At 33.6% G+C, this 21,542-nt stretch overlaps 5 protein-coding genes across 9 annotated transcripts in view; 2 read left to right on the forward strand and 3 right to left on the reverse strand.

Annotated features, from left to right (window-relative positions):
• LOC131800385 (ras-related protein Rab-3) overlaps nucleotides 1-8,450 on the reverse strand; it is a 57,826-nt gene extending 49,376 nt beyond the window's left edge. Inside the window, exons 1-2 of one of the 2 annotated variants that reach the window (XM_059120461.1) lie at nucleotides 8,246-8,450; nucleotides 6,654-6,777 (exon numbers count right to left, since the gene is read on the reverse strand). The gene's annotated coding sequence lies outside the window, so the exon portion shown is untranslated. Of the gene's footprint in view, nucleotides 1-6,653; nucleotides 6,778-8,224 lie in introns of both variants that reach the window. The other variant, XM_059120460.1, reaches the window with a different exon arrangement.
• Nucleotides 8,451-11,310: 2,860 nt separating this feature from the next.
• LOC131801623 (U6 snRNA-associated Sm-like protein LSm8) lies at nucleotides 11,311-11,748 on the forward strand. Its single transcript, XM_059120463.1, has one exon. It carries the CDS (start codon nucleotides 11,367-11,369, stop codon nucleotides 11,655-11,657), a length of 291 nt encoding a protein of 96 aa, XP_058976446.1. The 5' UTR covers nucleotides 11,311-11,366; the 3' UTR covers nucleotides 11,658-11,748.
• Nucleotides 11,735-13,194, reverse strand: LOC131801622 (DNA polymerase delta subunit 2-like). Its single transcript, XM_059120462.1, has one exon. It carries the CDS (start codon nucleotides 13,049-13,051, stop codon nucleotides 11,774-11,776), a length of 1,278 nt encoding a protein of 425 aa, XP_058976445.1. The 5' UTR covers nucleotides 13,052-13,194; the 3' UTR covers nucleotides 11,735-11,773.
• Nucleotides 13,195-14,589: 1,395 nt separating this feature from the next.
• On the forward strand, nucleotides 14,590-19,805 carry LOC131801624 (uncharacterized). 4 transcript variants are annotated; one of them, XM_059120466.1, is made up of 4 exons: nucleotides 14,590-14,822; nucleotides 14,902-15,122; nucleotides 15,328-15,481; nucleotides 15,547-15,872. In XM_059120466.1, exons 1-4 carry the CDS (start codon nucleotides 14,744-14,746, stop codon nucleotides 15,732-15,734), a joined length of 642 nt encoding a protein of 213 aa, XP_058976449.1. In that variant the 5' UTR covers nucleotides 14,590-14,743; the 3' UTR covers nucleotides 15,735-15,872. The 4 variants fall into 4 exon arrangements, 3 of the variants coding, with proteins under 3 accessions (XP_058976449.1, XP_058976448.1, XP_058976447.1); XM_059120465.1 differs by lacking the exons at nucleotides 15,328-15,481; nucleotides 15,547-15,872 and adding exons at nucleotides 19,197-19,350; nucleotides 19,416-19,805 and having other exon boundaries at nucleotides 14,606-14,822; XM_059120464.1 differs by lacking the exons at nucleotides 14,590-14,822; nucleotides 14,902-15,122; nucleotides 15,328-15,481; nucleotides 15,547-15,872 and adding exons at nucleotides 18,123-18,350; nucleotides 18,462-18,682; nucleotides 19,197-19,350; nucleotides 19,416-19,805.
• A 2-nt stretch (nucleotides 19,806-19,807) lies between these two features.
• LOC101897156 (uncharacterized) lies at nucleotides 19,808-21,329 on the reverse strand. Its single transcript, XM_005179256.4, has 4 exons — nucleotides 21,071-21,329; nucleotides 20,771-21,012; nucleotides 20,185-20,338; nucleotides 19,808-20,094 (listed from the first exon to the last, which is right to left on the reverse strand). Exons 1-4 carry the CDS (start codon nucleotides 21,234-21,236, stop codon nucleotides 19,832-19,834), a joined length of 825 nt encoding a protein of 274 aa, XP_005179313.2. The 5' UTR covers nucleotides 21,237-21,329; the 3' UTR covers nucleotides 19,808-19,831.
• Between the last annotated feature and the right edge of the window lie 213 nt (nucleotides 21,330-21,542).

Consider the following 21,542-nt stretch of genomic DNA (forward strand, 5'->3'; position numbering starts at 1 on the left):
TCTCTCTCTCCATTTTTCTCTCTCTTTTCTCTCTCTTTTCTCTCTCTTTAAGAGGCTTTGGTGCTCATACATTGTGTTCGAAATAAATGCGTAATCGTAGTCATGTCATCGGGGAAATGTACGTGTTTGGTTTGAAATCAATCAGAAAACTCTACCTACCGAGTTAAGTTTGAAAGTCAGCAAAAACTTGAGATTTTCATACAACCCCTTGGTCAGCCAACACGTCAACTACTCCATATAACTTTCCGTCAGAAGTCGGATAGAATACGCATCCGAAGTCGGAAGTTTCATCCGAGTTTCAGTTCGAAGTCGAGCCAAACTCGGACAGTTTTGTTCGCTGGGAAATTCTAAAGTATCAGTCGTTAGTGGCCGTCAGATACTAAGTACAGGCTTTGTGGGGGGAGATTCCAGAAAGAGTGGATCTCCCATATTCACCCAATATCTAACGTTGGCAGAAATATTTCCATTTAGGAAGTTTGGATAAAATTACAGATCTATTTTGCATTCTTTAAGAGTTTAGACCAGAAAGTGTAGGATGATACAGCCGCACGTGACCTTAATCTAATAAAAGTATCTTAACAGTGTTTCTTTCAATCTCATCGAATGGTCCCTTTGCTTGCTGGAAAAAGCATGACTTTTTTGAAAAATCTGGTGAGGTGAAGTACCATAATTAATGTACAGAAATATGTCATTTTAAACCTAGACCTAAAACTGGTAAACATTTTAAAAGTTAACTCTATCGAATTTTTTTTATTATTCAAAACTTTTTCCTAGTCAAGGTTAAACTGTCAAAAACAGAGATTCCCGTTTTTGGGAGTTTTTCTTCGAAATTTATACATCTCAATATTTGGAACATCTTTAGTTTAGTAAAAACTCTCCAATTTTTCATACCCTCCACCATACTACGAAGGGTATATTAAGTTTATCATTGCGTTTGTAGTACCTCGAAATATACATTATATACCCCTTTCGAATAAAATTAAGTAGGTTGATAATTTTACTCAGGTGTGTGTTTGGTCTTCAGGACTTTTATTGGTATTGAAAATGGGCCCCCATATAACTCCAGATATTCGATATTTCGATAATTTGTGCCACACTTTTCACTGGAAATGTTTCAAATATGGAATTTAAAGTTACTAATGGGTACTGCAGAAAATTCCTCATGCAGGTGCACGCCTTTGTATAGCCGCTTTAACGGTTCGTATCTGAATATCGTAATGGCCTATGGCAGAAAATGCCCTACACATGTCCACATCTTCGTGTTGGCCCAATATAACTAGCTCCCTATATTCGGTATTTTTTTTTAAATTTTACCAGCATTTTTAAACCACTTTTTTTGAAAATTTGCAGATTCCTTTTAATTAATGGAGAGTATTCAAAGATTGGCTCCGCCGAACCTACCACTTTTTTACTTGTTTAAATATATTTTTTTTGTTATGCGATGATTATTCACACTATTGGCCCTTATGGGGTAGACTCTGAAGGAGTGGGTCAATATTTGACTTAAGCCAAATATAAATTCTACAATGTGCCAGATGTTGACTGTATCGATTACTTCCATCATTTTATATGAAATAAGCTCTATTTCTTGAAAAGGTTAAAAAATGTACGGTAGGTGCCAGCTATTGAAAATCTAACAATTATTTCCAATTTTTTGGGTATAATTAATCTAAGCTTTAACCTTGTGTGCGGGAAGTACGAGAAGGAGTGGACCGATAAATACCATGTTCAGAGCAGATCCCCTGTGGAGAGAAACATTTACATATACCAAGTTAGAAAAGATTCGCTTACTTGTTTTGGAAGCTATTAGAGATATAAATATGGGAAATTGTGGCCCTTTCTGGGCCATATCTGCCCGATATCTACCATCTTCCCACCAGTTCTTGTATTAGTAGAAATATTGCAATTGGTAAAGTTTAAAAAGAATTAGATGCTTGTAACCCCTTTGTGGGGGAGGTACAAGAAGAAGTTGTAATAGTATTACGATGTACTAATTCTGGACCAAGTTTGATCCCCCTTCGAGATCCCCCTATTTCGAAATAGGGATCCCCCTATTTCGATGAGACACGTTTTAGCCGTATCAAATGATATATACCCTCTGTAGCCATATGAATTGAACAGATTCGGATTTTAAATTTTGGAATGGTTAGAGTGTCGGCTAAAATTTTTCATCCACTTTTTTGGATGGGTTCTCTCCAACTTTTTAGAATTTTTTTGAAATCCCACTGATTTTTGACGTCGTTAGGGTTTCGGTCATATTTCCCAAAAAAAACGGGTTTCATCTGATACTTAATGTTTTCATTGGGCAGTATTTCCCCTTGCTAAAATGTTGCTATTTAGGCCATCTTTTGGGTATACCTCAACCAATTGTATTTTAATGTTTCTGCTTTCATTGGGTATTTAACCACCATAATCCCCTCTTTGATATGGCGCCCATACAAATATTCCTCCTAATGAGAGTAACTCAAGAATTCCATTTGTATTTAATTCGATTTTTTAAGAATTTTAATTACAAATTGAATAATTCGAATTTCAAATGAAATAATCCGAATTTTAATGAATTACAAATAAATTTCTCGAATTACAATCGAAAAATTTTGAATTACAAATGGGATGCTCTCGTCTTTAGAAAACAATTTAAGAGTCTTCCAAACTTGTGTTTAGATCCGATGGACATCTTGCATATCTTCCATTTATGAGCTTTATGAATATATACATATAAATGTATATACAAAACGGTGGATGTAGAACCACTGTCTGGACAAGTTTTATATGTAAGTTCCAAAACAAAATATCTCCCTACATAGTGGATATGTATATCTCAAAATATTTTTTTTAACAACTCAAAATAATTTAATTTCCATTGCCTTTAATTCATTTACTTGTGAAATATATACACATGTATTTTGTTTAACAAATTTACAAGGCACAGCGGGTGTTTTATATGCACACACACACTCTCATACACTTATACACCCTGTCATGATTTATTATTAATTATACGTTTTATGGTCATTGGTCAATTTGTACAACAAGGTCATGACACAGGAGGAAATTTGATATTTCCTCTCCATCGCCCGAGTTGACATTATGATGAATGAATTTCGATATGAATATAAATATTATTTTGTAATGAAAGTTATATCGAAAAATATATATATCGAATAAACACACAGTATCCTTGGAAATATGATTAAGAAATATTTATATCTTTATGATGCGGTATTCTGGTAATTAGATTTTCACATTATCTCCAAGGGTGGGAGTTGATTAAATTTCCTTTCAATGCAAGGAGTCAAAAGGCCAAAGTGCCACTTTTTACACTCCAGGTGATTATGTATTTGTACATTAGTTTGAAACAGGTAAAAGGAAACGAGATAGACCCAGAGTTCCTTTTGATGATCTGCAGAGAATCACACTCTGAGTCGATTTATGCATATCCTTCCGTCTGTCAATGTATTTTTGTAAATAAAGTACAGATCGCATTTATTGCTCGATCCCGATCAAATTTTGCACAAGTCGTTTGTATGACCCAAGGACGAGCCCTATTGAAATGGGAGATAGTGGGTCAAAATTTAGATGAAAGGTGAGATGAAAAACCGGCAACCAAGTTCAGACTGCTGTCATTTCTAAGCCACTCGTCCGACAGCTGTTAAAACTATTCCAGTGACAGCTCATTATATTGTTTACAGAAAAAAGTTATTCGTAATGGAATTCAAGCGTGATAGTGTAATTTCTTTATATTTGGCTGGGAAACGACAAGTGGCTATCGTTAGAGCACTCCAGCATTTAAATGTGAATAAATCTTTTGTGTCTCGTACCATATCTCGTTACCGTGATACTGGCAGCGTAGCCCGACGTCAAGGAAGTGGACAGAAGAAAACAGCAACATCAGCAGAAATGGCTCGAAAAGAAAAAAAGCGACTTGACAGAAAGCCGCGTCGTAGTGGCCGAAAAATGACTCGTGAATATTAGCTCAATCAGCCCATTCGGCAAATATTGAAAAATGAGCTCGGGGTAAAGCCATTGAAATTCCAAAAAGTTAGAAAGCAGTAAGTTTAAAAACCCTCCACCATTTGAAACGAATTTGGAAATTTTCAAAAAATAAAATCCGTTAAAAGTTCTGTTAAAATCTTAAAAATTCCGAATATAGGTTAATTGGAGTCTATACGACGTGGACCTACATAAGCATATCTGTCATAAACCATTACCATATTCAAATTCGAAGCGTGAAAAAACGGTGAATAATGAAGCTAAAATCATCAAAATACCGTATATAGGGAGGTACCGTTATATCGGAGCTATACGAAGACCTAGACCTGCATAGACAATTCTCTATCACAGGCTGTAGCATCCATTACGAACTTCAAATGCGACACCTCAAACAATTTAGGAAAGCATTGTACCTTAAATCGTCAAAATACCGAATATAGAGAGGTACTGATATATGGGGCCTATACGAAGACAGAGACCTTCATTGACAATTTTCTGTCGCAGACTGTAGTTCCCATTACGAACTCTAAATACGTAATTTAAAACTACTCCGGCGAATAATGACGCTAAAATCATCAAAAAACCGAATATTAGGAGGTACCGTTATATGGGGGCTATACGAAGACGTTGACCTGCACATACAATTTTCTGTCATAGGCTGTAGTATCCATTACGAATTTCAAATACCAAATTTGAAACAATTCCGGTGAATAATGTCGCCAAAATCATCAAAATACCGAATATAAGGAGGTACCGTTACATGGGGGCTATACGAAAACATGGACCTGCAAAGACAATTCTTTGTCTTAGGCTGTAGTATCTATTTGGAACTTCTAATACCAAATTTGAAACAATTCCGGTGAATAATGTCGCTAAAATTATCAAAATACCGAATATCGGGAGGTTACGTTATATGGGGGCTATATGAAAACGTGCACTTACATGGCCCATTAACGAACTACTGGCAAAATAAAGATGTGTGCAAAGTTGTAGCCTTCTATCTCAATTCGTTCGAAAGCTAGCGTAATTACAACAGACAGACGGACAGATAGGCGGACATCGCTAAATCGACTTAGAATTTTACGCTGATCAAGAATATATATACCTTCTTGGGTTTGACATGAGTATTTTGAGGAGTAACCCTCCATAGTATGGTGGTGGGTATAAAAAGTGTAAGAACTTACACCGCAACAGAAAGAAAATATTTCTATTTAATTGGCAGTTTAAGGCCATAATTTGTGCCAAAAGTGACCAATTCGAACAAATGAAAACTTTTTCTAAAATTTGATGCTATTTTCGACATTATTCGGATTCATTCAATAAAAATAAAAAAATGTAAAAATTATGGTGTTTGACTTTGTTGCAGTTTTTTATTTCACCCTGCACTTTTTGTAGTCTAAAGTGTATATTTTAAGGTGTTTTAAACGGAATGATATACCCTCCATACTGTGATAGAGGCTATAACGAATAAACAAGTAGGTAAGTTAGGCCAGGGCGAACCTTAAATACCCTCCACAATTTGGAAAAGAACTTGAAAAATGTAAAAAAAATCCGTTGAAAAATGCCAGGGATATACCAAAAACTAGACCTATATTGAAAGTTCTATTCGGTTCGAAATTGTGACCAGATCACCCAAAAAGACCTTAAATCTGTCGCTACAGTTTTATGGGTCTTATACCAAAACGTAGACCTTTATAGCAATTTTTCAGTACCAAAAGTCCTGCAGACATAAATCACATCTGAGTAAAATGGAATCAATCAACTTTGAAAAAAAAAAAACAAACCCAGGTCCAATATAATATTTTATATGGACTACGATTTTTCAAAAGGATGATGCTTTGTAGGGAAAGATCCACAAACAGTGGGCCGACATTATTTATTTATATATACACCTGATCAAATTATAAATTTTGACTACATCGGCCTCATTCTTCGCTTAAAATGAAATATGTTATGCTTTTGAGCTTTTAAATGCGATATATCAGAAAAAGCGGAATATATGTCATATTATAACATTAGGTATTGAGTTTTTGGCAGGAATATTGTTTTTTTTATCCAAATGTCCTGAGAGATTGTTTCCATGAGGCATTTTGGTCGTATGCCTTCTCTGGATTGAAACATACGACCAAAAATTGCTTATCGAAATAAAAATCACTTCCTACGTTTGTCTTTCAATAGTGCCCTAATTCCAATGTAGGATTCACCGATAATTTTGAAGAACATAAAATGTTTTAGAAAAATTAATAAAAATTTGCACCTGAAGTCGAGTTGATTGTCTCGACTTCGATTTCAGAGACATTGTCTGTCTTTCTAGCCCTGGTTACAAGTTTTCATCATCAATTTTTACTTGTTGCTCGCACAATATCCTTCTCTTAGCCGAATTTTCTTCTAACAGATAATCTGTATGGATTTCAAGTAAAAAAAAACCTCAAACCGCAACAAAAAATATTTATATTTAATGTTTATAATTTTCTTAATAATATCTTAATTGTTTTTTTTAAGTCTGGAATATAATATATTTTAAATTCATAAAACTTTGACCACTGCGTATTGTTAATATATTACTTATACGCAGACATGTCCACAGTTATGAAAATGCCTGTCCACCTCCAGCCAAAAAAATATATACATTTGGATACATCAAAACTGTTTAAACTCACCTTTGTTTTGTTGTTTTCTTTCTCTGCTACTGTCTGCTTTAGAAAATGAAAATTCCAAGATTCACTTTTAGGTGTCGGGTTGTTGTTGTTGTTGTTGCCTTTCTCTCTCACGCAGAAAATTCAGCTAGGTTGAAAATTTCAAATAATTTCTTTATTATACGCAATTTTTGAGAAAAATTGGAACAGTTTGTAATTAAGATGAACCAGAAAAAGAATGGGTTTCTGTGTCACACACACACTCACACACTGGGGGCATACAGAGGAGGCAGCGAGAAAAACAACTGCCTGATTGGGGTTATCAGTTCTCTGTTATTTTATTTTTTATTTATACATATAACTATGTATATTTCTCTTTTTTGTTGTTGTTCTTTTTTCTCGTTCTGCTGTTGGGCACAAAACCGTGTTATAAAGGAGGGGAGAGAGCGAGTGAAAAAAATACACACATAAAGAAGTATTCAGCAATTTTTTTGTTTTTCAAAAGACACTGTTTTTCCTGTTGTTTCTTTCTTTCTTTCTTTAATTTCAACAAATAAAAATCCTTGTAGTCAACTTTGGCCAGGACAATTTCCTGTTACAACCTTAACGACCAAGACCAAGGCGAAATGTAGATTTTTACTGCTGCTGTTCTTGGTGTTAAAGATGATGTTTTCTTTGGCTGTGTGACTTGACTTGGCTGCTGATTTTAGCCCGAGTTATTTTGCGTATGTGTGTGTGTGCTTGTGTCTGTGGGTATGTATATGTGTGTGTGTTCTTGTTGAGAGAATGTCTGTATATCTGACTCTGGTTTGCTGATGTCTACAACAGTGTGATATACACTTTGTTCGTTTATTACACACGGCTGGCTATGGCTGACTGACTGTTGGCTATTGGCGCGGCAGACTACTACGACTGCTAACTAAGTATGACTGCGTCCTAACAATAAAATTTTGTTGGCGTTTGTATGACGTTGAGATGTAGCAGAATTACTTGTTTTTCTTGTTGTTGTAGTTGTTGTGTTTAACTGCTGGTATTCCTGTTGGACTTCTCCGCCACATCCATAAACAGATACATAAATCGATAATAATTGTCGTCTCGTTTTACTTCGTTGATATATTCTTTTTTTGTTGTTGTCGGTTCCTTACTGGTTAATGGGACAATGATGATTTTTTCCAAAGGATTTGAATTTTAATTTTTTAATTTTTAAGTTATTGAAAAAGCTGTGCGTTTAGATTTCTTAGCTGAGGAAACAGTGATTGAATGAATTTCACAAATTTAAAGCATATGTTAGGGAGTTGGTAGTTGGTTTGAAACTTTAGTTAGTTTTTCTTTTACAACACTTTCGTTATTTTATTTTAATACTCTAACAAACTCCGTTATTTTATTAAATCCAAATTCACAGGATATTTTTTCGTAAAAAAATAATGCCAATGGGTTTTCCACTTTTTTTTTTTGTATAGCACTTCTTATTGTTCTCCAACGTCTGCGGTTGTCGTCTTTTTGTCAATGTGAAAAAATTTTCTCAATTGTCTACGTGTTTGCTTTGCATATTCTGTTTCTGCTTCTTCTTACTTTTGTTCCTGTTTTCCACTCACGTCAAAATGTTGTATACTAACGTTTTTTGCCCTGTCACACATACACATAGATGACTGTGGACATGGAGAGTTGTAAACAGCGGTGAGTTCTCTTTGATTCTTATATTCTCTTTACTTTCTTGGAATTGTATCCTTTCCTCACTGCAATTTCATTCTTAAAATGTCCACAATTTTTTTTCGTTTATCTATTTCTAGTTTTCGAAAAGACCACCAGATGTTCTCGTTCGATTCGTTTTAATGAGAATGAGTGAATGAATGTAATTGAAAGGTAAGACATTTTGGTAACGGTTAGCAGAGCGCATGTCTGTAAACTGTCAGTCGCCATCACTGTATAACAATGATTGATAACGGTAACTGTTTGCAGATGTTAAAGCACAGTGTTGTGTTTTAATTTAAAGATGGAGACAAATTAAGACTCAACACGGTTAATGAAATATCAAATGTGAGTGTGTATTGATTTTATAGAACATAATTAGCGATTATGGCACAAACTTCCCAATAAACATTAATGTAATATATGTGACAAAACTCTTTGATTTATTAATTAGAATCGAAGATAATTGATGAAAATTATTAAAGATATCGACTGTCAATTCCATTGTGTATTGTGTCAAACATAATTCGCTGAATTTACGTTCGATTTTACATAAAAGCACTTGAATCGAAAGTTGCAATCCACTGGAATTATTATATATAAAAATAGTTTTCACCTACTTTTTTATTTGAAAAAATGTAATTTATGGCAAATTTTTATAACAATCATGGATTATTAATAAACATTTGTTATAATACAACCAGAATTTTTAAAAGAAAAATGGTTAAAAAATGAGTATTGGATTCATGGTACAATGAATTCAAGGTAGGGCAGAACTACCATATGATTTAAATTTTTTTTTATTTTCTTGGCTTAATATGTCATCTTTATTTGTTTATGTATGTGTTTTCTTTTCAATAACAAAAAAATTGTTCAGAAAATATTCAAATTTGGGTGTTTTCAAAATGTTTATTTCAACGTATGCATCGACAAAATCTAGAGTTTTTGTAGCGAAATAATCCTTTAGAGATATATAGTACATGATTTTGAAAAGAAGTTTTGACCTTTCATTCAGTTATCGCGTTTTTCAATTATTTACTCAAAATAAATGCAACAAGTAGTTTGATTTTTTATTGTTTTGATACTAATTCTAACATTACAAGCCAAACAGGTAGACCTCTATACTTGCAATTTTTTCAAAGTTAGCCTACCTTCTCTTCATTGTACCATGATTGGATTTCTCTTCTATAATTGTTTTTATACAACCAGAATTTTAAATGAAAAATGTTTAAAAATGTGTATTGGATTTCTCTTCTATAAAAACCAAGGCAGAATTAAGAATGTAACCTTATGCAATCATATATTTACATTTTTTCATTTTTTTAAACATCTAATTTGCAAATGTATATTCATTATACAGTGAATTAATGCATCACAATTAGAGATGGGAAACTGTTTTGAATGAAGTAAAATTTGACAAGAAAATGCAGAGCTGGATGTTTTTATTTGAAACGAGGTTACCTTGAATTAATTATACCCTAATATGATCTGGTTACTTGGAGAAATTGTCCAGTAGCTTCTTTCTGAGGTAGTAAAGTAATTTTATTTTATTTTGCAAGGAAACTGTGAAAAGTAAATGTAACGGATACCGTCTTTGTTCAGCAGCTGGGTAAGGTGTATCTAAACACGCAACGTTAATCCAATAGATCTATTAAACGTAGAGGTTAAATCTTAAATATTGTAAACGAGCTATAAAAATCTGGCCATAACTTATTTTATAAATCATAACATCGTTTATCATGCCTTTTAACTATTTCTGAGAAGAATTTCTTTGAATTGATTGGAAATTCCGAACTTGTTTCATTTTTCTTACAAAACCAACAGAATAGTTTCTAGGTTGACCACATCATTATAAAACCACATCATTTAAACAAAATATATATGAAAAACAAAACTCTTTCAAATTCCTATAAAAGAACACAACGTGCGATTTGCAGTTACAGTTCATCAGAACAATTCGATTCGTGTTGGTTACGCAGAGCAATATCGTTTAGATCAAATTGAAAATCATTTCCTTTGTTGCCATCTTTATTGCAATGTTTGCTGTTTTCAACATAGCATCGGCCAGAAGATATGCACCTAAAAGAGGAAAGGAACACAAAAACCCGGCATCAGCAATGCAACCCATAGTGCCTCTGCCAATATTACCACCTGCTGGACGGCCTTATTTTGCTGATCCAACACCAAGGAGACCTGGTCTGGTACCACCTATCAAGGCTTAAATTGGCAAAGTATGGAAATTAATAAGTGTTTGAAAAATGTATGTGTATTTCCAATGTTTACATACATATATACAAAATATTTGCAATTATATAAATAAAAATATTATGAGTCATTTGTTTAAATCACTTATTATTGGCACCGCTCTTATTACAATCTCTTTTAGGAAGCATGCTAATTTTCGTACATGAGATCGATTAATCTTTACAAAATGTTGTTCTATAACCCAAAAGATCAACAAAAACATAGAAATATAAAGATAGGACAAGACAGAGTCAAAATATGGCAACCCTATGTATGTATTTATTATTTTAAAAATTAAAAATATATATAATTTTGAATGAGTCTGACAGGAAGCGGGCATAGCCTCAGGGCTGTATTTCTATAGTTTTACAAAGCTGTTCTACTTCCTTATCATACCATGGATTCTTGCAGGTACTGGAACAAAGCATTTACCTTCTTCATTCTACCATGGAATTTGCAAACTCTCAATGAAAAAAATATCAACATTTCCCTCTCGCATAATTCTCTTTTGCAGAACATTTGTGTTAACAGGCGACTTCCAGTAAGAATTTGTTTATAATTTTACTACGAGGAAGGATTTTTCCTTTACGATATCATAAAAATTGCAAAACTAGTAGATTCTTCTAGGTTCTGAAACAGATCATTTAGTAGTAGTTGAAATTAATCGATATCGATAAAGACAGTCAATTCCCAGTGAGTGTCATCATTCCACAGTAAAATTAAGAAAGAAGAAGATATGTTGTTTACATTCTTCCAACTTTTTATCAAAACGTACTAAACGTTTGTTTTTCTTCCCCTCGAAAAATGGCATCCACATTGGAACAGTACATAAATCATACCGTGTCCATTATAACTGCAGATGGACGTAACTTCATTGGAACATTGAAAGGATTCGATCAAACTATAAATATCATATTGGATGAATCACATGAGCGCGTATTCTCCACAACATCCGGCATTGAGCAAATCGTTTTGGGTCTACATATTATTCGAGGTGACAACATCGCTGTAATAGGACAAATAGATGAAACGATTGATTCCCGCCTGGATTTTGCCAATATACGTGGTGAACCATTGGGCCCAGTTGTTCATTGAGATGGTGTGAAAATTGTAAAATGTTGCCTACTAGTCTGTACAAACACAAAATGAATTAAATAAAACAATACATTACATTTAAGTAAAACAATATATTTTATTTATTTTCTTATATTTTACTCGCCATTACAATCAAAACTAACTTCATGACAATCCAGATTTTCCAAATTCACCACAACAATACTTTGGGTTTCGGCAAATCTTGGCACACACACCAATCGGGTTTTCTGGCCTTGTGAACCTTCATGAAGCCGAGTTGAAAACTCGTCACAATTACCGACAAAATAGACATGTGGACAGTCTCTAATAACAAAAGGATCACAATCCAAATATGGATAACATGCCAATGTGTCGGGAGCCGTGGGAGCTAAGTGACCCCATTTAAGCGTGCAACGTAAGGCTTCCAATGGTTTCTCGAGACCTGTATTCCTTAACATGTCATTAACATTCTGGCCAGCAGTACCCATAACAAGGGCATCGTCCACTGAACAAACATAAGGATTTGAAACACTTTGAAAGTTTTCATGCTTGGCAGCCTTAGGAAACATGCAGCTGTGGAATGGTTGTTGTGGCATCATAAAATTTGCTGGATCATAGGCGCCAGGCATAACATCAAGATTTATGGAACTGGACCAAGCTGCAAACCATTCGTCTAATGCATGCATGGCATCGACAACATCTTTGGATTCATTGGGTCGAGACTGTAAGGAAGGCAAGCGTTTTTCTTCGCTACTTTTTACTGAATTTCCAGCAATTATAACACGCATCTTTCTCGGTTCTCCAGCCTTGAGTAAATTACCGCGTAGCCAATATTGAAAAAGATTCAATGAATCAACAAAATTATGGGAATTAACTTGATCTAAACCGGATAATAAAACAAGCAGACGATCTTTTCCCTTCTTTGGCAATGGCCTTTGGATACCTCCTTCATAAAATAGAATGTCCTGGACATCGAAACGACCGTCTTCTTCAATTAAGCCCATAACGGCACAAACAACGCCAGTGGCCATTTCTTCACACCGTACCTTACCATGTAGACGTACACGTTGCAACTCATCTTCCAATATTACTTTATCTTCAGGATCGGAATAATGTTGTCTAGCTGGTTGTGGTGCTAATTGATTCTCCTCCGATATTTCCTTCAATATGCTTGGTTTATGTTCCTGATGTTTGTAAATTGTACCAATAATAATGCATTCCTCTTCATCTTCTTCGCGTAGATCACAGAGTTTCTTGATGGGCACAGCTTTACCCCAATGTTCCTCAGCCCGTTTGGCCAGCAGCGCAGACATTTCGGTCAATCGATGCGAATACAAATGGAAGAATTGCCTTTGGTAATCGAACGATTTTACCAGGAATTTCTGTGAGAGATTCTCATACTTGTGGGCGGACATTTCTATTTATTTGGATTTGGATATTAACCGTCCTTCCAAGGCTATGCCTATGAGTAGTTTTGTTTACCTTTATAAACCGCCAAGACAGACGACACCGCGGAACGATGTTTTGCGGCGGCAAGAATTTCGCAATGTTCTTCTGTGTAGGGTGGTTCACATGTTATATATTCTTAAACCATCGATAATTAATACAAAAATACAAATGCTCAGTTCCAGAGCATGGAAGAATCTTCTTTTTTGAGATATTAAACGAATCGTTAATTCATTTTTTCAGTTCCAGAATCTACTAGTTTTGGAATTTTTTATCGTAGCACAATGTTTCACATTCTTCCAGTTCTGGAAGTAATGCTGTGTTCGTTTCATGGTAGAAGATAGATTAATATATTTTTAAAATGTTTTGTCAAAAATAAGTAGATTTTTATATGTTTTCTTATACGACGCCAATCGGAGGTTGTTATAATATGTATTTTTTAACAAATTTTACCTATTTTAATGATTTTTCATTGAAAATTTTCAATCACATAGTTAGTTTGACGGTTCATTGTCCCAGCAGCTGTGTCGATGCGTCTAGCTATATTCTTCTACCATGGTACTTTTGGCCCATTACATTGTTGATAATTTATATGTAAGCAAACTTTTTTTCTAAATTACCAAATGGTAAGTCGATATGACACAATAAGATTCTAGTACATAGTTGTATTTTTCCTAGTTTCTTGGAAATTGAACAAATTTTCTCGTTAAACCACCATGGGAACTTCACGTATTTTTTCACAATTTTCTTAAGTTTCTTCTCCGCCCCAAACACACTAAAATAAATTCTCCCCTAATGCTATAAATTTGAATCTTAACAGAATTTGAAAATTTTCAGAATTATTTTGAATTGCTCTGTTCCAGAGGCTGCGAAAATCTACTAGTTTTGCAATTTTGTATGATATCATAAAGGACAAATCTGTTATCGTAATAAAAAGCTTCGCATTCTTGCAGTCTGGAACAGACCAAAAATTCTATTTATTTTGTATGGATTCTCAGACCTTTCGGTTCACATAAAAATATATAAAATTACTATTAAGAAATCAGAAGCCATGAAAGAATATAATTTTAAGTTTTTATTCAGAACCATCAAGAATCTACTGGTATTGCAATGGACTATCGTAGTAAAAATGTTCACATTCTTGCAGTTCTGAAAGAGACAAATTGTTTTAATCTTCGAATGCCAAATGTAATCAAGGGGTTTGTCGTGTACCGCAATACCAATCTAAAAGCCTAGTGGTGATTTCCATTAGTTTGTAGAATCCGCGCTGGTTTAAAATAGATCCGGAATAAGCAATAAATAATGATGATGGTCTATAAAAAACCTCCGCAAGCAAAAAATCTGCTAAGATCTACTGGAAGGATACATTTAGTCGGCATATTCGATATTACCAATTAGCTTTTGAATTTGCTTTTATTTGAATGAACAATCACCATTTTTGTGATCTAATTTAATGTGTGGTCAGGCTACTGCATACGCCACATTTTGTAGAGTATGAACCCTCTTTAACATTTCGATAACGCACACGCTAGAGATGACACATACACTTATTACCAAATAACTTATTCATCCACCACTTCTACATCTGATGCCAAAGAATAAAAACTTAATTAGAAAAGGTTTATAAGAATTATTTTCAAAAAAAGCACCAAAACCCGAACATGGATAATGTTAGTATGCGTATTGACACATTAAAAACAGAAGCAAATGACCTGCGAAAGGAAGTCAAAGAACTAAGAGGTAAGCACTTAACATTGCTTCCAATGGAAATGACTAACATATTATTTCTTTCCATTCCATTGATGAATAACTGAAACAGCATCGCTGGAACAACAAAATGAACTGATTATCAGTCTGCTTACTAGGCAGAGTCAATTGCTGGAACAAGCTAGTTTGATATTAGCGGCAACTGAACCAAATGTATCCGAAGTGGTTTATGGGACAAATATTACGGAAATTATTCGCCGTTTCCCCTTAAAAGATATGGAAAGTTTGAAGCAATATGAATCGAGACTAAATGATGATAATATGCAACAAAATGTAAGAAAGCTGCATAACTCTATCTGTCTAATTTCAAATTTCACTTTTAAGGAATTTTGCTTATTTAAAAATGAAGGAAATCCACAATTTACGTTTTGATATAAAACATAGTATTCTTTAATTTTAAAATCGAAATTCTTTCTGTTTCTTTGCAAAAGGAATTTAAAAATTCTTTACTTCTATATATACCTGTCTTTTTCTGCAGATAAATATCGTACAACATCTAGTTGCACCCCATGGGCTTGTAAAAAATATAGGGCATGTCATTTCGGACAAAATTATTATGGAAGTCAATGTTGATGGTCATCATAATAAGAAAAGGCTGCTGGATTACAAACGATTTATAGAAGTTTTGTATGGTAAATCACAAATTATACATTGTAATAAACAGCATTTGTATATCTACGTGTTGCCAATTTTACAGGTGCCTGCTGTAACGAACACTATACGCAAAAAGACTTCTTAAACGATCTTAGGCGAGCGTTAAGAATTGCGAAAAATCGTTGTCACAAAAACAATTGCGTTGCCCGACAGAAGCTGCGTGGATGTGAAACTGTAGCAGAAATAAATTTGGACATTGTGAAAACCGAGGGTGGTGTTAAGTTTGAATAGAGAAAAGTAACCTTTGTATTTCTATGTATATATGACATTAATAAAAGTTTAAGCACTAGCTAGGAATAAGATCATTTTTAATTACTATTAAGTTAATAGTAGTATTAAGTATTGCTATTAAGTTAATATAGTATTAAATCTTAATTATTTGACAGTCTATTCTAAGATAGGAACTGAAATCGTATACGAGGATACTCATTTGAAATTGAGAGAAATTGTAAATATTAAATCTAAGTAATATTTGTACATCAACAATGAACGTTTTCTTTTTATTTTTGAATTGGATTATCATGTTAGTCAAATTTTGTAAGATACATTCGAACATTTTTGATAGAGATTATCTATTCTCCATGAAACGAGAATGACAACAATGCCTGTTATCGGGTGATTTGATATATGGGTTCTACTAATGTTCGCAATTTTCTACAAGGCTTGGGGTTCATTCATTTGAAAAAAGGGCTTTAATACAAAAATGCATGACCTTTCGTTTTTGTTCAAGCCATCTGGTTTTAGGTATGGCCTATATAATTTTGAAGAAAATCTAAATTGATCAGAAGAGAAATTACATTTGTACAAAGCGGATTTCCATTAATTAGATGTAATAAACAACAATTCATAAAGCAAATTAATATTTTTTAAGAGTTTTAATGTTATTGGAAAGGATATACGCTTGAATATAGACAACGGAGAGCACTCATCGCTTATCATCGAAAAAATTCGAATCTACAGATGCCACATATGTCGTTTCAGGGATATGAGTAAAAATACTAAAGTCACCCAAACCTAAAATGTTAAAAATATTAACAACTATAACAGATTTATGAACTAAAAATGGTACATTGAAATAGAAAAACTAACCCCTACATGATGACATCAATTGAACAATTGTAATTATTGAAAATTTTTTTTTCGAAGTCTAGTGGATCGACTATGCAAATTCGAATTCGTTTTTTTTTTTTTTTTTTTTGAGTTACCGACAAAAACTCAATCATTGATATAAAATAGAATTTAAGGTTGACAAAATTGGTATCTATCGGTAGGTCTTAGCGACTACTTTAGTTTCGTCGCTAACTTACCAACAAATTTCGTGAATTACCGGTTTTTATCGTTAACTCAAAAAATGAGTTAGGGAACTCCACTACTGATCGCGCAAAAACTGCCAACCGACATCTGTTTGCAACAGATTTTATTTTATTTTCCCAGTAACATTTACTCAGCGATAAGTTACTGAGAAATAATACGATTTCTTCTTCCTCGAGAGTAAAAATTGCAAAACGTAAACGAACAGCATCTTGCAAAACATTTGTAAGATAACAATCTGATCCAGCAATACAACTCTGGCGCAAATCTTAACAAAAGAAACGTTTTGATGCAGTTTATTACTTGTTGTTTACATTTTCATTACAAAAAAAAATTAATAATAAAAATCATAAAACGTTTCAATACAAACAAGTAAAAAACATTAAGTTCGGCCGGACCAAACTTTTAATACCCTCCACCATTGGTTAAAGAAAACGTTTTTTATAAAAGTATCTGAATTCAAACGTTCTCCACTCAATTAACTAAAAATAACAGTAAGACTATTTGGATAATGATGTTAAACTTTTCAAAAAAAAAAAAACAAAGTAAGTGAAGCCGTTATATGGGGGACATTCCAAAACCTATACATACAATGTTTCGCCACCGAAGCTAGAACTCAATACCAATTTTTAGACAAATCCGTGAAAAAAATGTGGCAAAAATCATCAAAATGCCGAATATGGGAAGGTACCGATATTTAGGGGCTATATAAAAACTGGACCTATACATACAATGTTTCGCCACACGAGCAGGAACCTATTAAGACCTACAAATACCAATTTTTAGACAAATCCGTGAAAAAAATGTGGCCAAAAATCATCAAAACACCGAAATCATTGGCAAATGTGGCAAAAATCATCAAAATACCGAATATCGGAAGGTACCGTTATATAGGGACTATACCAAAACGTGGACCGATCTCATTTTCAATACCAACCATCCTATAATAAAAATTGTTCTGCCAAATTTTGAAGCTCTACGTCAAATTATGTGGGCTGTATCGTGATTTCAACAGACAGACGGAGAGACAGACATACGGACATAGCATGGTAGAACCAAGAAGTTAGTCATATAATCATATTTTTTCAAATTTATACATTTGACAACATCCCATTGTCAAAATCTATATCCATAAATCAGACAATTTTTAGCTGTCAACTAAATAAATAAAAAAGCTCATTGTTGAAAAGAATACACAAAATTACTTATAGTTTAATATCTAACCAGAAGGCTATATAAAATGAAAAATAATAGTGCGTGTGAACACTCCTTTACATTTCGATAACTCATACGTGCTAGAGTAGACAACTTCACTTATTACCAAATGACTTATTTATCCACCACTTCTACATCTGCTTCGATATCTCGTCATGCAAAACTGATGCCAAATAATAAAAACTATACAAAGGGAAATTAAGCAAAACAACTGCAAGAAGGAATTAAAAAACAAAACAAACATGGCAAATGTTAGTGAGCGCATTGATAAACTAAGTGATGAAGCAGCCGGTTTACGGAAAGAAGTGAAGGAACTAAAAGGTAAGCACTTACAATAATTGTTTGTTATTATCAAAAATGACCCTGACTAATTCACATACATTTACATTTGTCTGGTTTTCTTCTTTATGTTTGGGTGAATGAATGGAACAGAAACATTACAAGAACAAAATGAACTGATTATTAACCTGCTTACCAAACAGAATCTATTGCTGGAGCAAGCAAGTGTGGCACCACCGTCACTCGAACCAAATGCAACCGAAGTAATGTATGGGAAAAATATTACGCAAATTTTGCGTCGTTTTCCATTACAAGACATTGAAGACCTAGGCGAATATGAAGCAGAACTAAATGATAATAACATGCAACAAAATGTAAGGACCAGTAGCCCGACCAGTTTAAAATGTTCACTTGTGAGAAATTTTGCGTGGGCTTAAGTTTAGGTGCTGGGCTCGTAATGTGCCTGAACATTTTGATTAAGGCAAAGTATTTTAAGGGAGATCCGGTTGTCCTTTTATTCGACTCGAAAGTTTGGATACAAATCCTAATTTTAACCGGTTTTACCGACCACCATTATATGGCACTTGTTGCATAAGTATTTCCATAAGCTTTCCACATTGTATATACCGAACTTTAGAATACAATAGCCGGCAAAACTGGATTTTCATGAACGAAAAATACTTTTTCCAATATCGGGGTAAAAATACGCACCTGTTATAAAAATTTCACATAATCCCAGAATAGCACCTGAAATCAATTTGCAAAAATGCGAAAGTCTTCGCTTTCTGTTTTTTTTTTGCAACGTAGCTAGTTCTCACAATAAAACATATATAATTGGATTGACTTACTCTATGAATAATATGTTTAACTGTCTGTCTTTCTCTGCAGATTAATATTGTACAACATCTAGTAGCACCCCATGGACTTGTAAAAAATATTGTGCATGTTATTTCGGACAAAATTATAATGGATGTCAATGTTGATGGCCATCACAATAAAAAGAGGCTACTGGATTATAAGAAATTTATAGAAGTCTTGTACAGTAAGACAGAATTTTCAACAGTTGGCTTTTTACATTGTGTATCTCTTTGTTTTCTTAATTTCCAGGTGCCTGCTATACGGATGGCTATACTAAGAAAGATTTCCTAAACGACTTGAGGCGTGCACTTAGAAATAGTAAAAATCGTTTGCACAAAAATAACTGTGTAGCTCGACAAAAAATGAGTGAAAGATTTATTGTAACAGAATTAAACATGGACATTGTAAAAACTGAAGAAGATGTTGATTTCGAATAGCTTACTAAATTCGATTAATTTTAAGTTAGCTTATTTTGGACTATTTGATTTAGTTTTCATTCACAGTTTTTAGGTGATAAATAGGAGTAAGATTTTTTATTTCTTTTGTCAAATTTCCTGAGAAATGGAAAAAATAAACATCTGTTAGTACAAACTAACATCATCAAAAACTACTTTGCAATATAAAAATAAGTTTACATAATCTTTTTCTGTGATTTACAAGCTTTATTAATCACCAAAAACGGAATTATCTTCTGTTTTAATTATTGATTCCAGTTGTGAGTTGGATTGTTCTTCATCATCCATAAATTCATCCTCGTCTTCATCGCCATAATCATCATCAGCATTGTTTGAATCTTCATCATATTTACTGGATCGTTTTTTCACACGTCTACACCTTATTTTAGAATTACGATTTTTAACACATCTCAAACCACGGCGAAAATCCGACAAAAATGTGTTTATACTGTAACCATTCTTATAAACGGCCTCTGCAAAAAGAATAAGAAAATTTGTACATGAAAATGATTCATTCATTCAGTTTTGGTATTGTTCAATCATCATTGATGACAAATACTTACGATACACTGCATCTATAAACCGTTGATAATTAAGAAGACGCTTTTTGCCGTGTATTCCCTCCAGATTGGATTGTACTATTATATTATCAGATAATACAAATTTCAGATTTTTGGCTACGCCCTTGGGTAATAATAAACGTTGGAGTATAAGTACCTTGGATACAAAAGAAGCAAAGAATAAATAACAACCCCACTCGCACTAAAAATTTACAACTATTATATAGGAGCTATGTCAAAACGTAAGACCGCGAAATTTCAAATTAAATTAAAAGTTTGAACTCGTTCAGCATGGGGGTCTTTTTTATGAAAAAGCTCTTGTCCACTTGATTGCAAAAACATATTAAAGGTATCATTTTTGTCACTGGATATAAAATACACTTATGCTGACAAAAGATCTTCAAAAAGTGGACATAATTCCCTGACGAATATCTACTACTTACATTAACATTTTTAAACTATTTAAGTTGAGTATTTATAAATCGTTCATAGTGAGCGAAATTGTGTCAAAAATGCTTTAATGCTATCGCCTCTCGAGATCAGTAAACAGTAGAATATCCATAGAATCCAAATAGCGTACTAAACTTACAACTTCATCTTCGTTATTTTTTCCAATCGATAACAACTTTTCAAGCTTATCGAGATCATCCAAAGTACCGAGTGGGAACATTTTCGAAAAATTTACAACTTTTTTGTGTATTGCTTCTTCACTGGATTTTGACTTTGTGCTGTCCCTAAGAATTGCAAGATTTCCCATCACCTGGATCTTTTTACTTTCCGACAATTCATGTATTATGGCCAATATTTTGGCATTCTGCTTCATTAAGCCATCTGAAATACAATAATAGATTTGTATATTATATTTATATACATGTTTATGTTTCCTCACACTTGAGTTCATTTATTTCATTCTTCAAGTCAGTCATCTCCTTTTCCAGTTCATCAACTTTCACATTAACATCATTGCCCTTGAGCACACTTATTTCCTGCTTTAGTGAGTTGGTGAGTTTTATTAACTCCTCAACCTTAGCAGCTAGATCCACTGTTTGATCCATGGCCGTACAGGCAGGATTCTCACAAAGAAAATTCTTGAAATCTCCCAAACGATACAATCAATCCTTCCACTTTTTATTGTTTTGATTGTTTTGTTTACAAATCGACCGAGTTATCGATAACAATATTCGCAAGATAATGGGGATCACACGCATTGCAGTTACGCTCCACACGAAAACGTATGGCATTTGTCCAAACTATGGTACAATGAAGACAAGGTAGGATACATGGTAGAAGAATATAGGTAGTCGCATCGACGCAGCTGCTGGGACAATGAAATGTCAAACCAATTTTGGAATTGAAAATGT

Source organism: Musca domestica, unplaced genomic scaffold, assembly GCF_030504385.1.
Source record: "Musca domestica strain aabys unplaced genomic scaffold, Musca_domestica.polishedcontigs.V.1.1 17, whole genome shotgun sequence".
NCBI lineage: Eukaryota > Metazoa > Arthropoda > Insecta > Diptera > Muscidae > Musca > Musca domestica.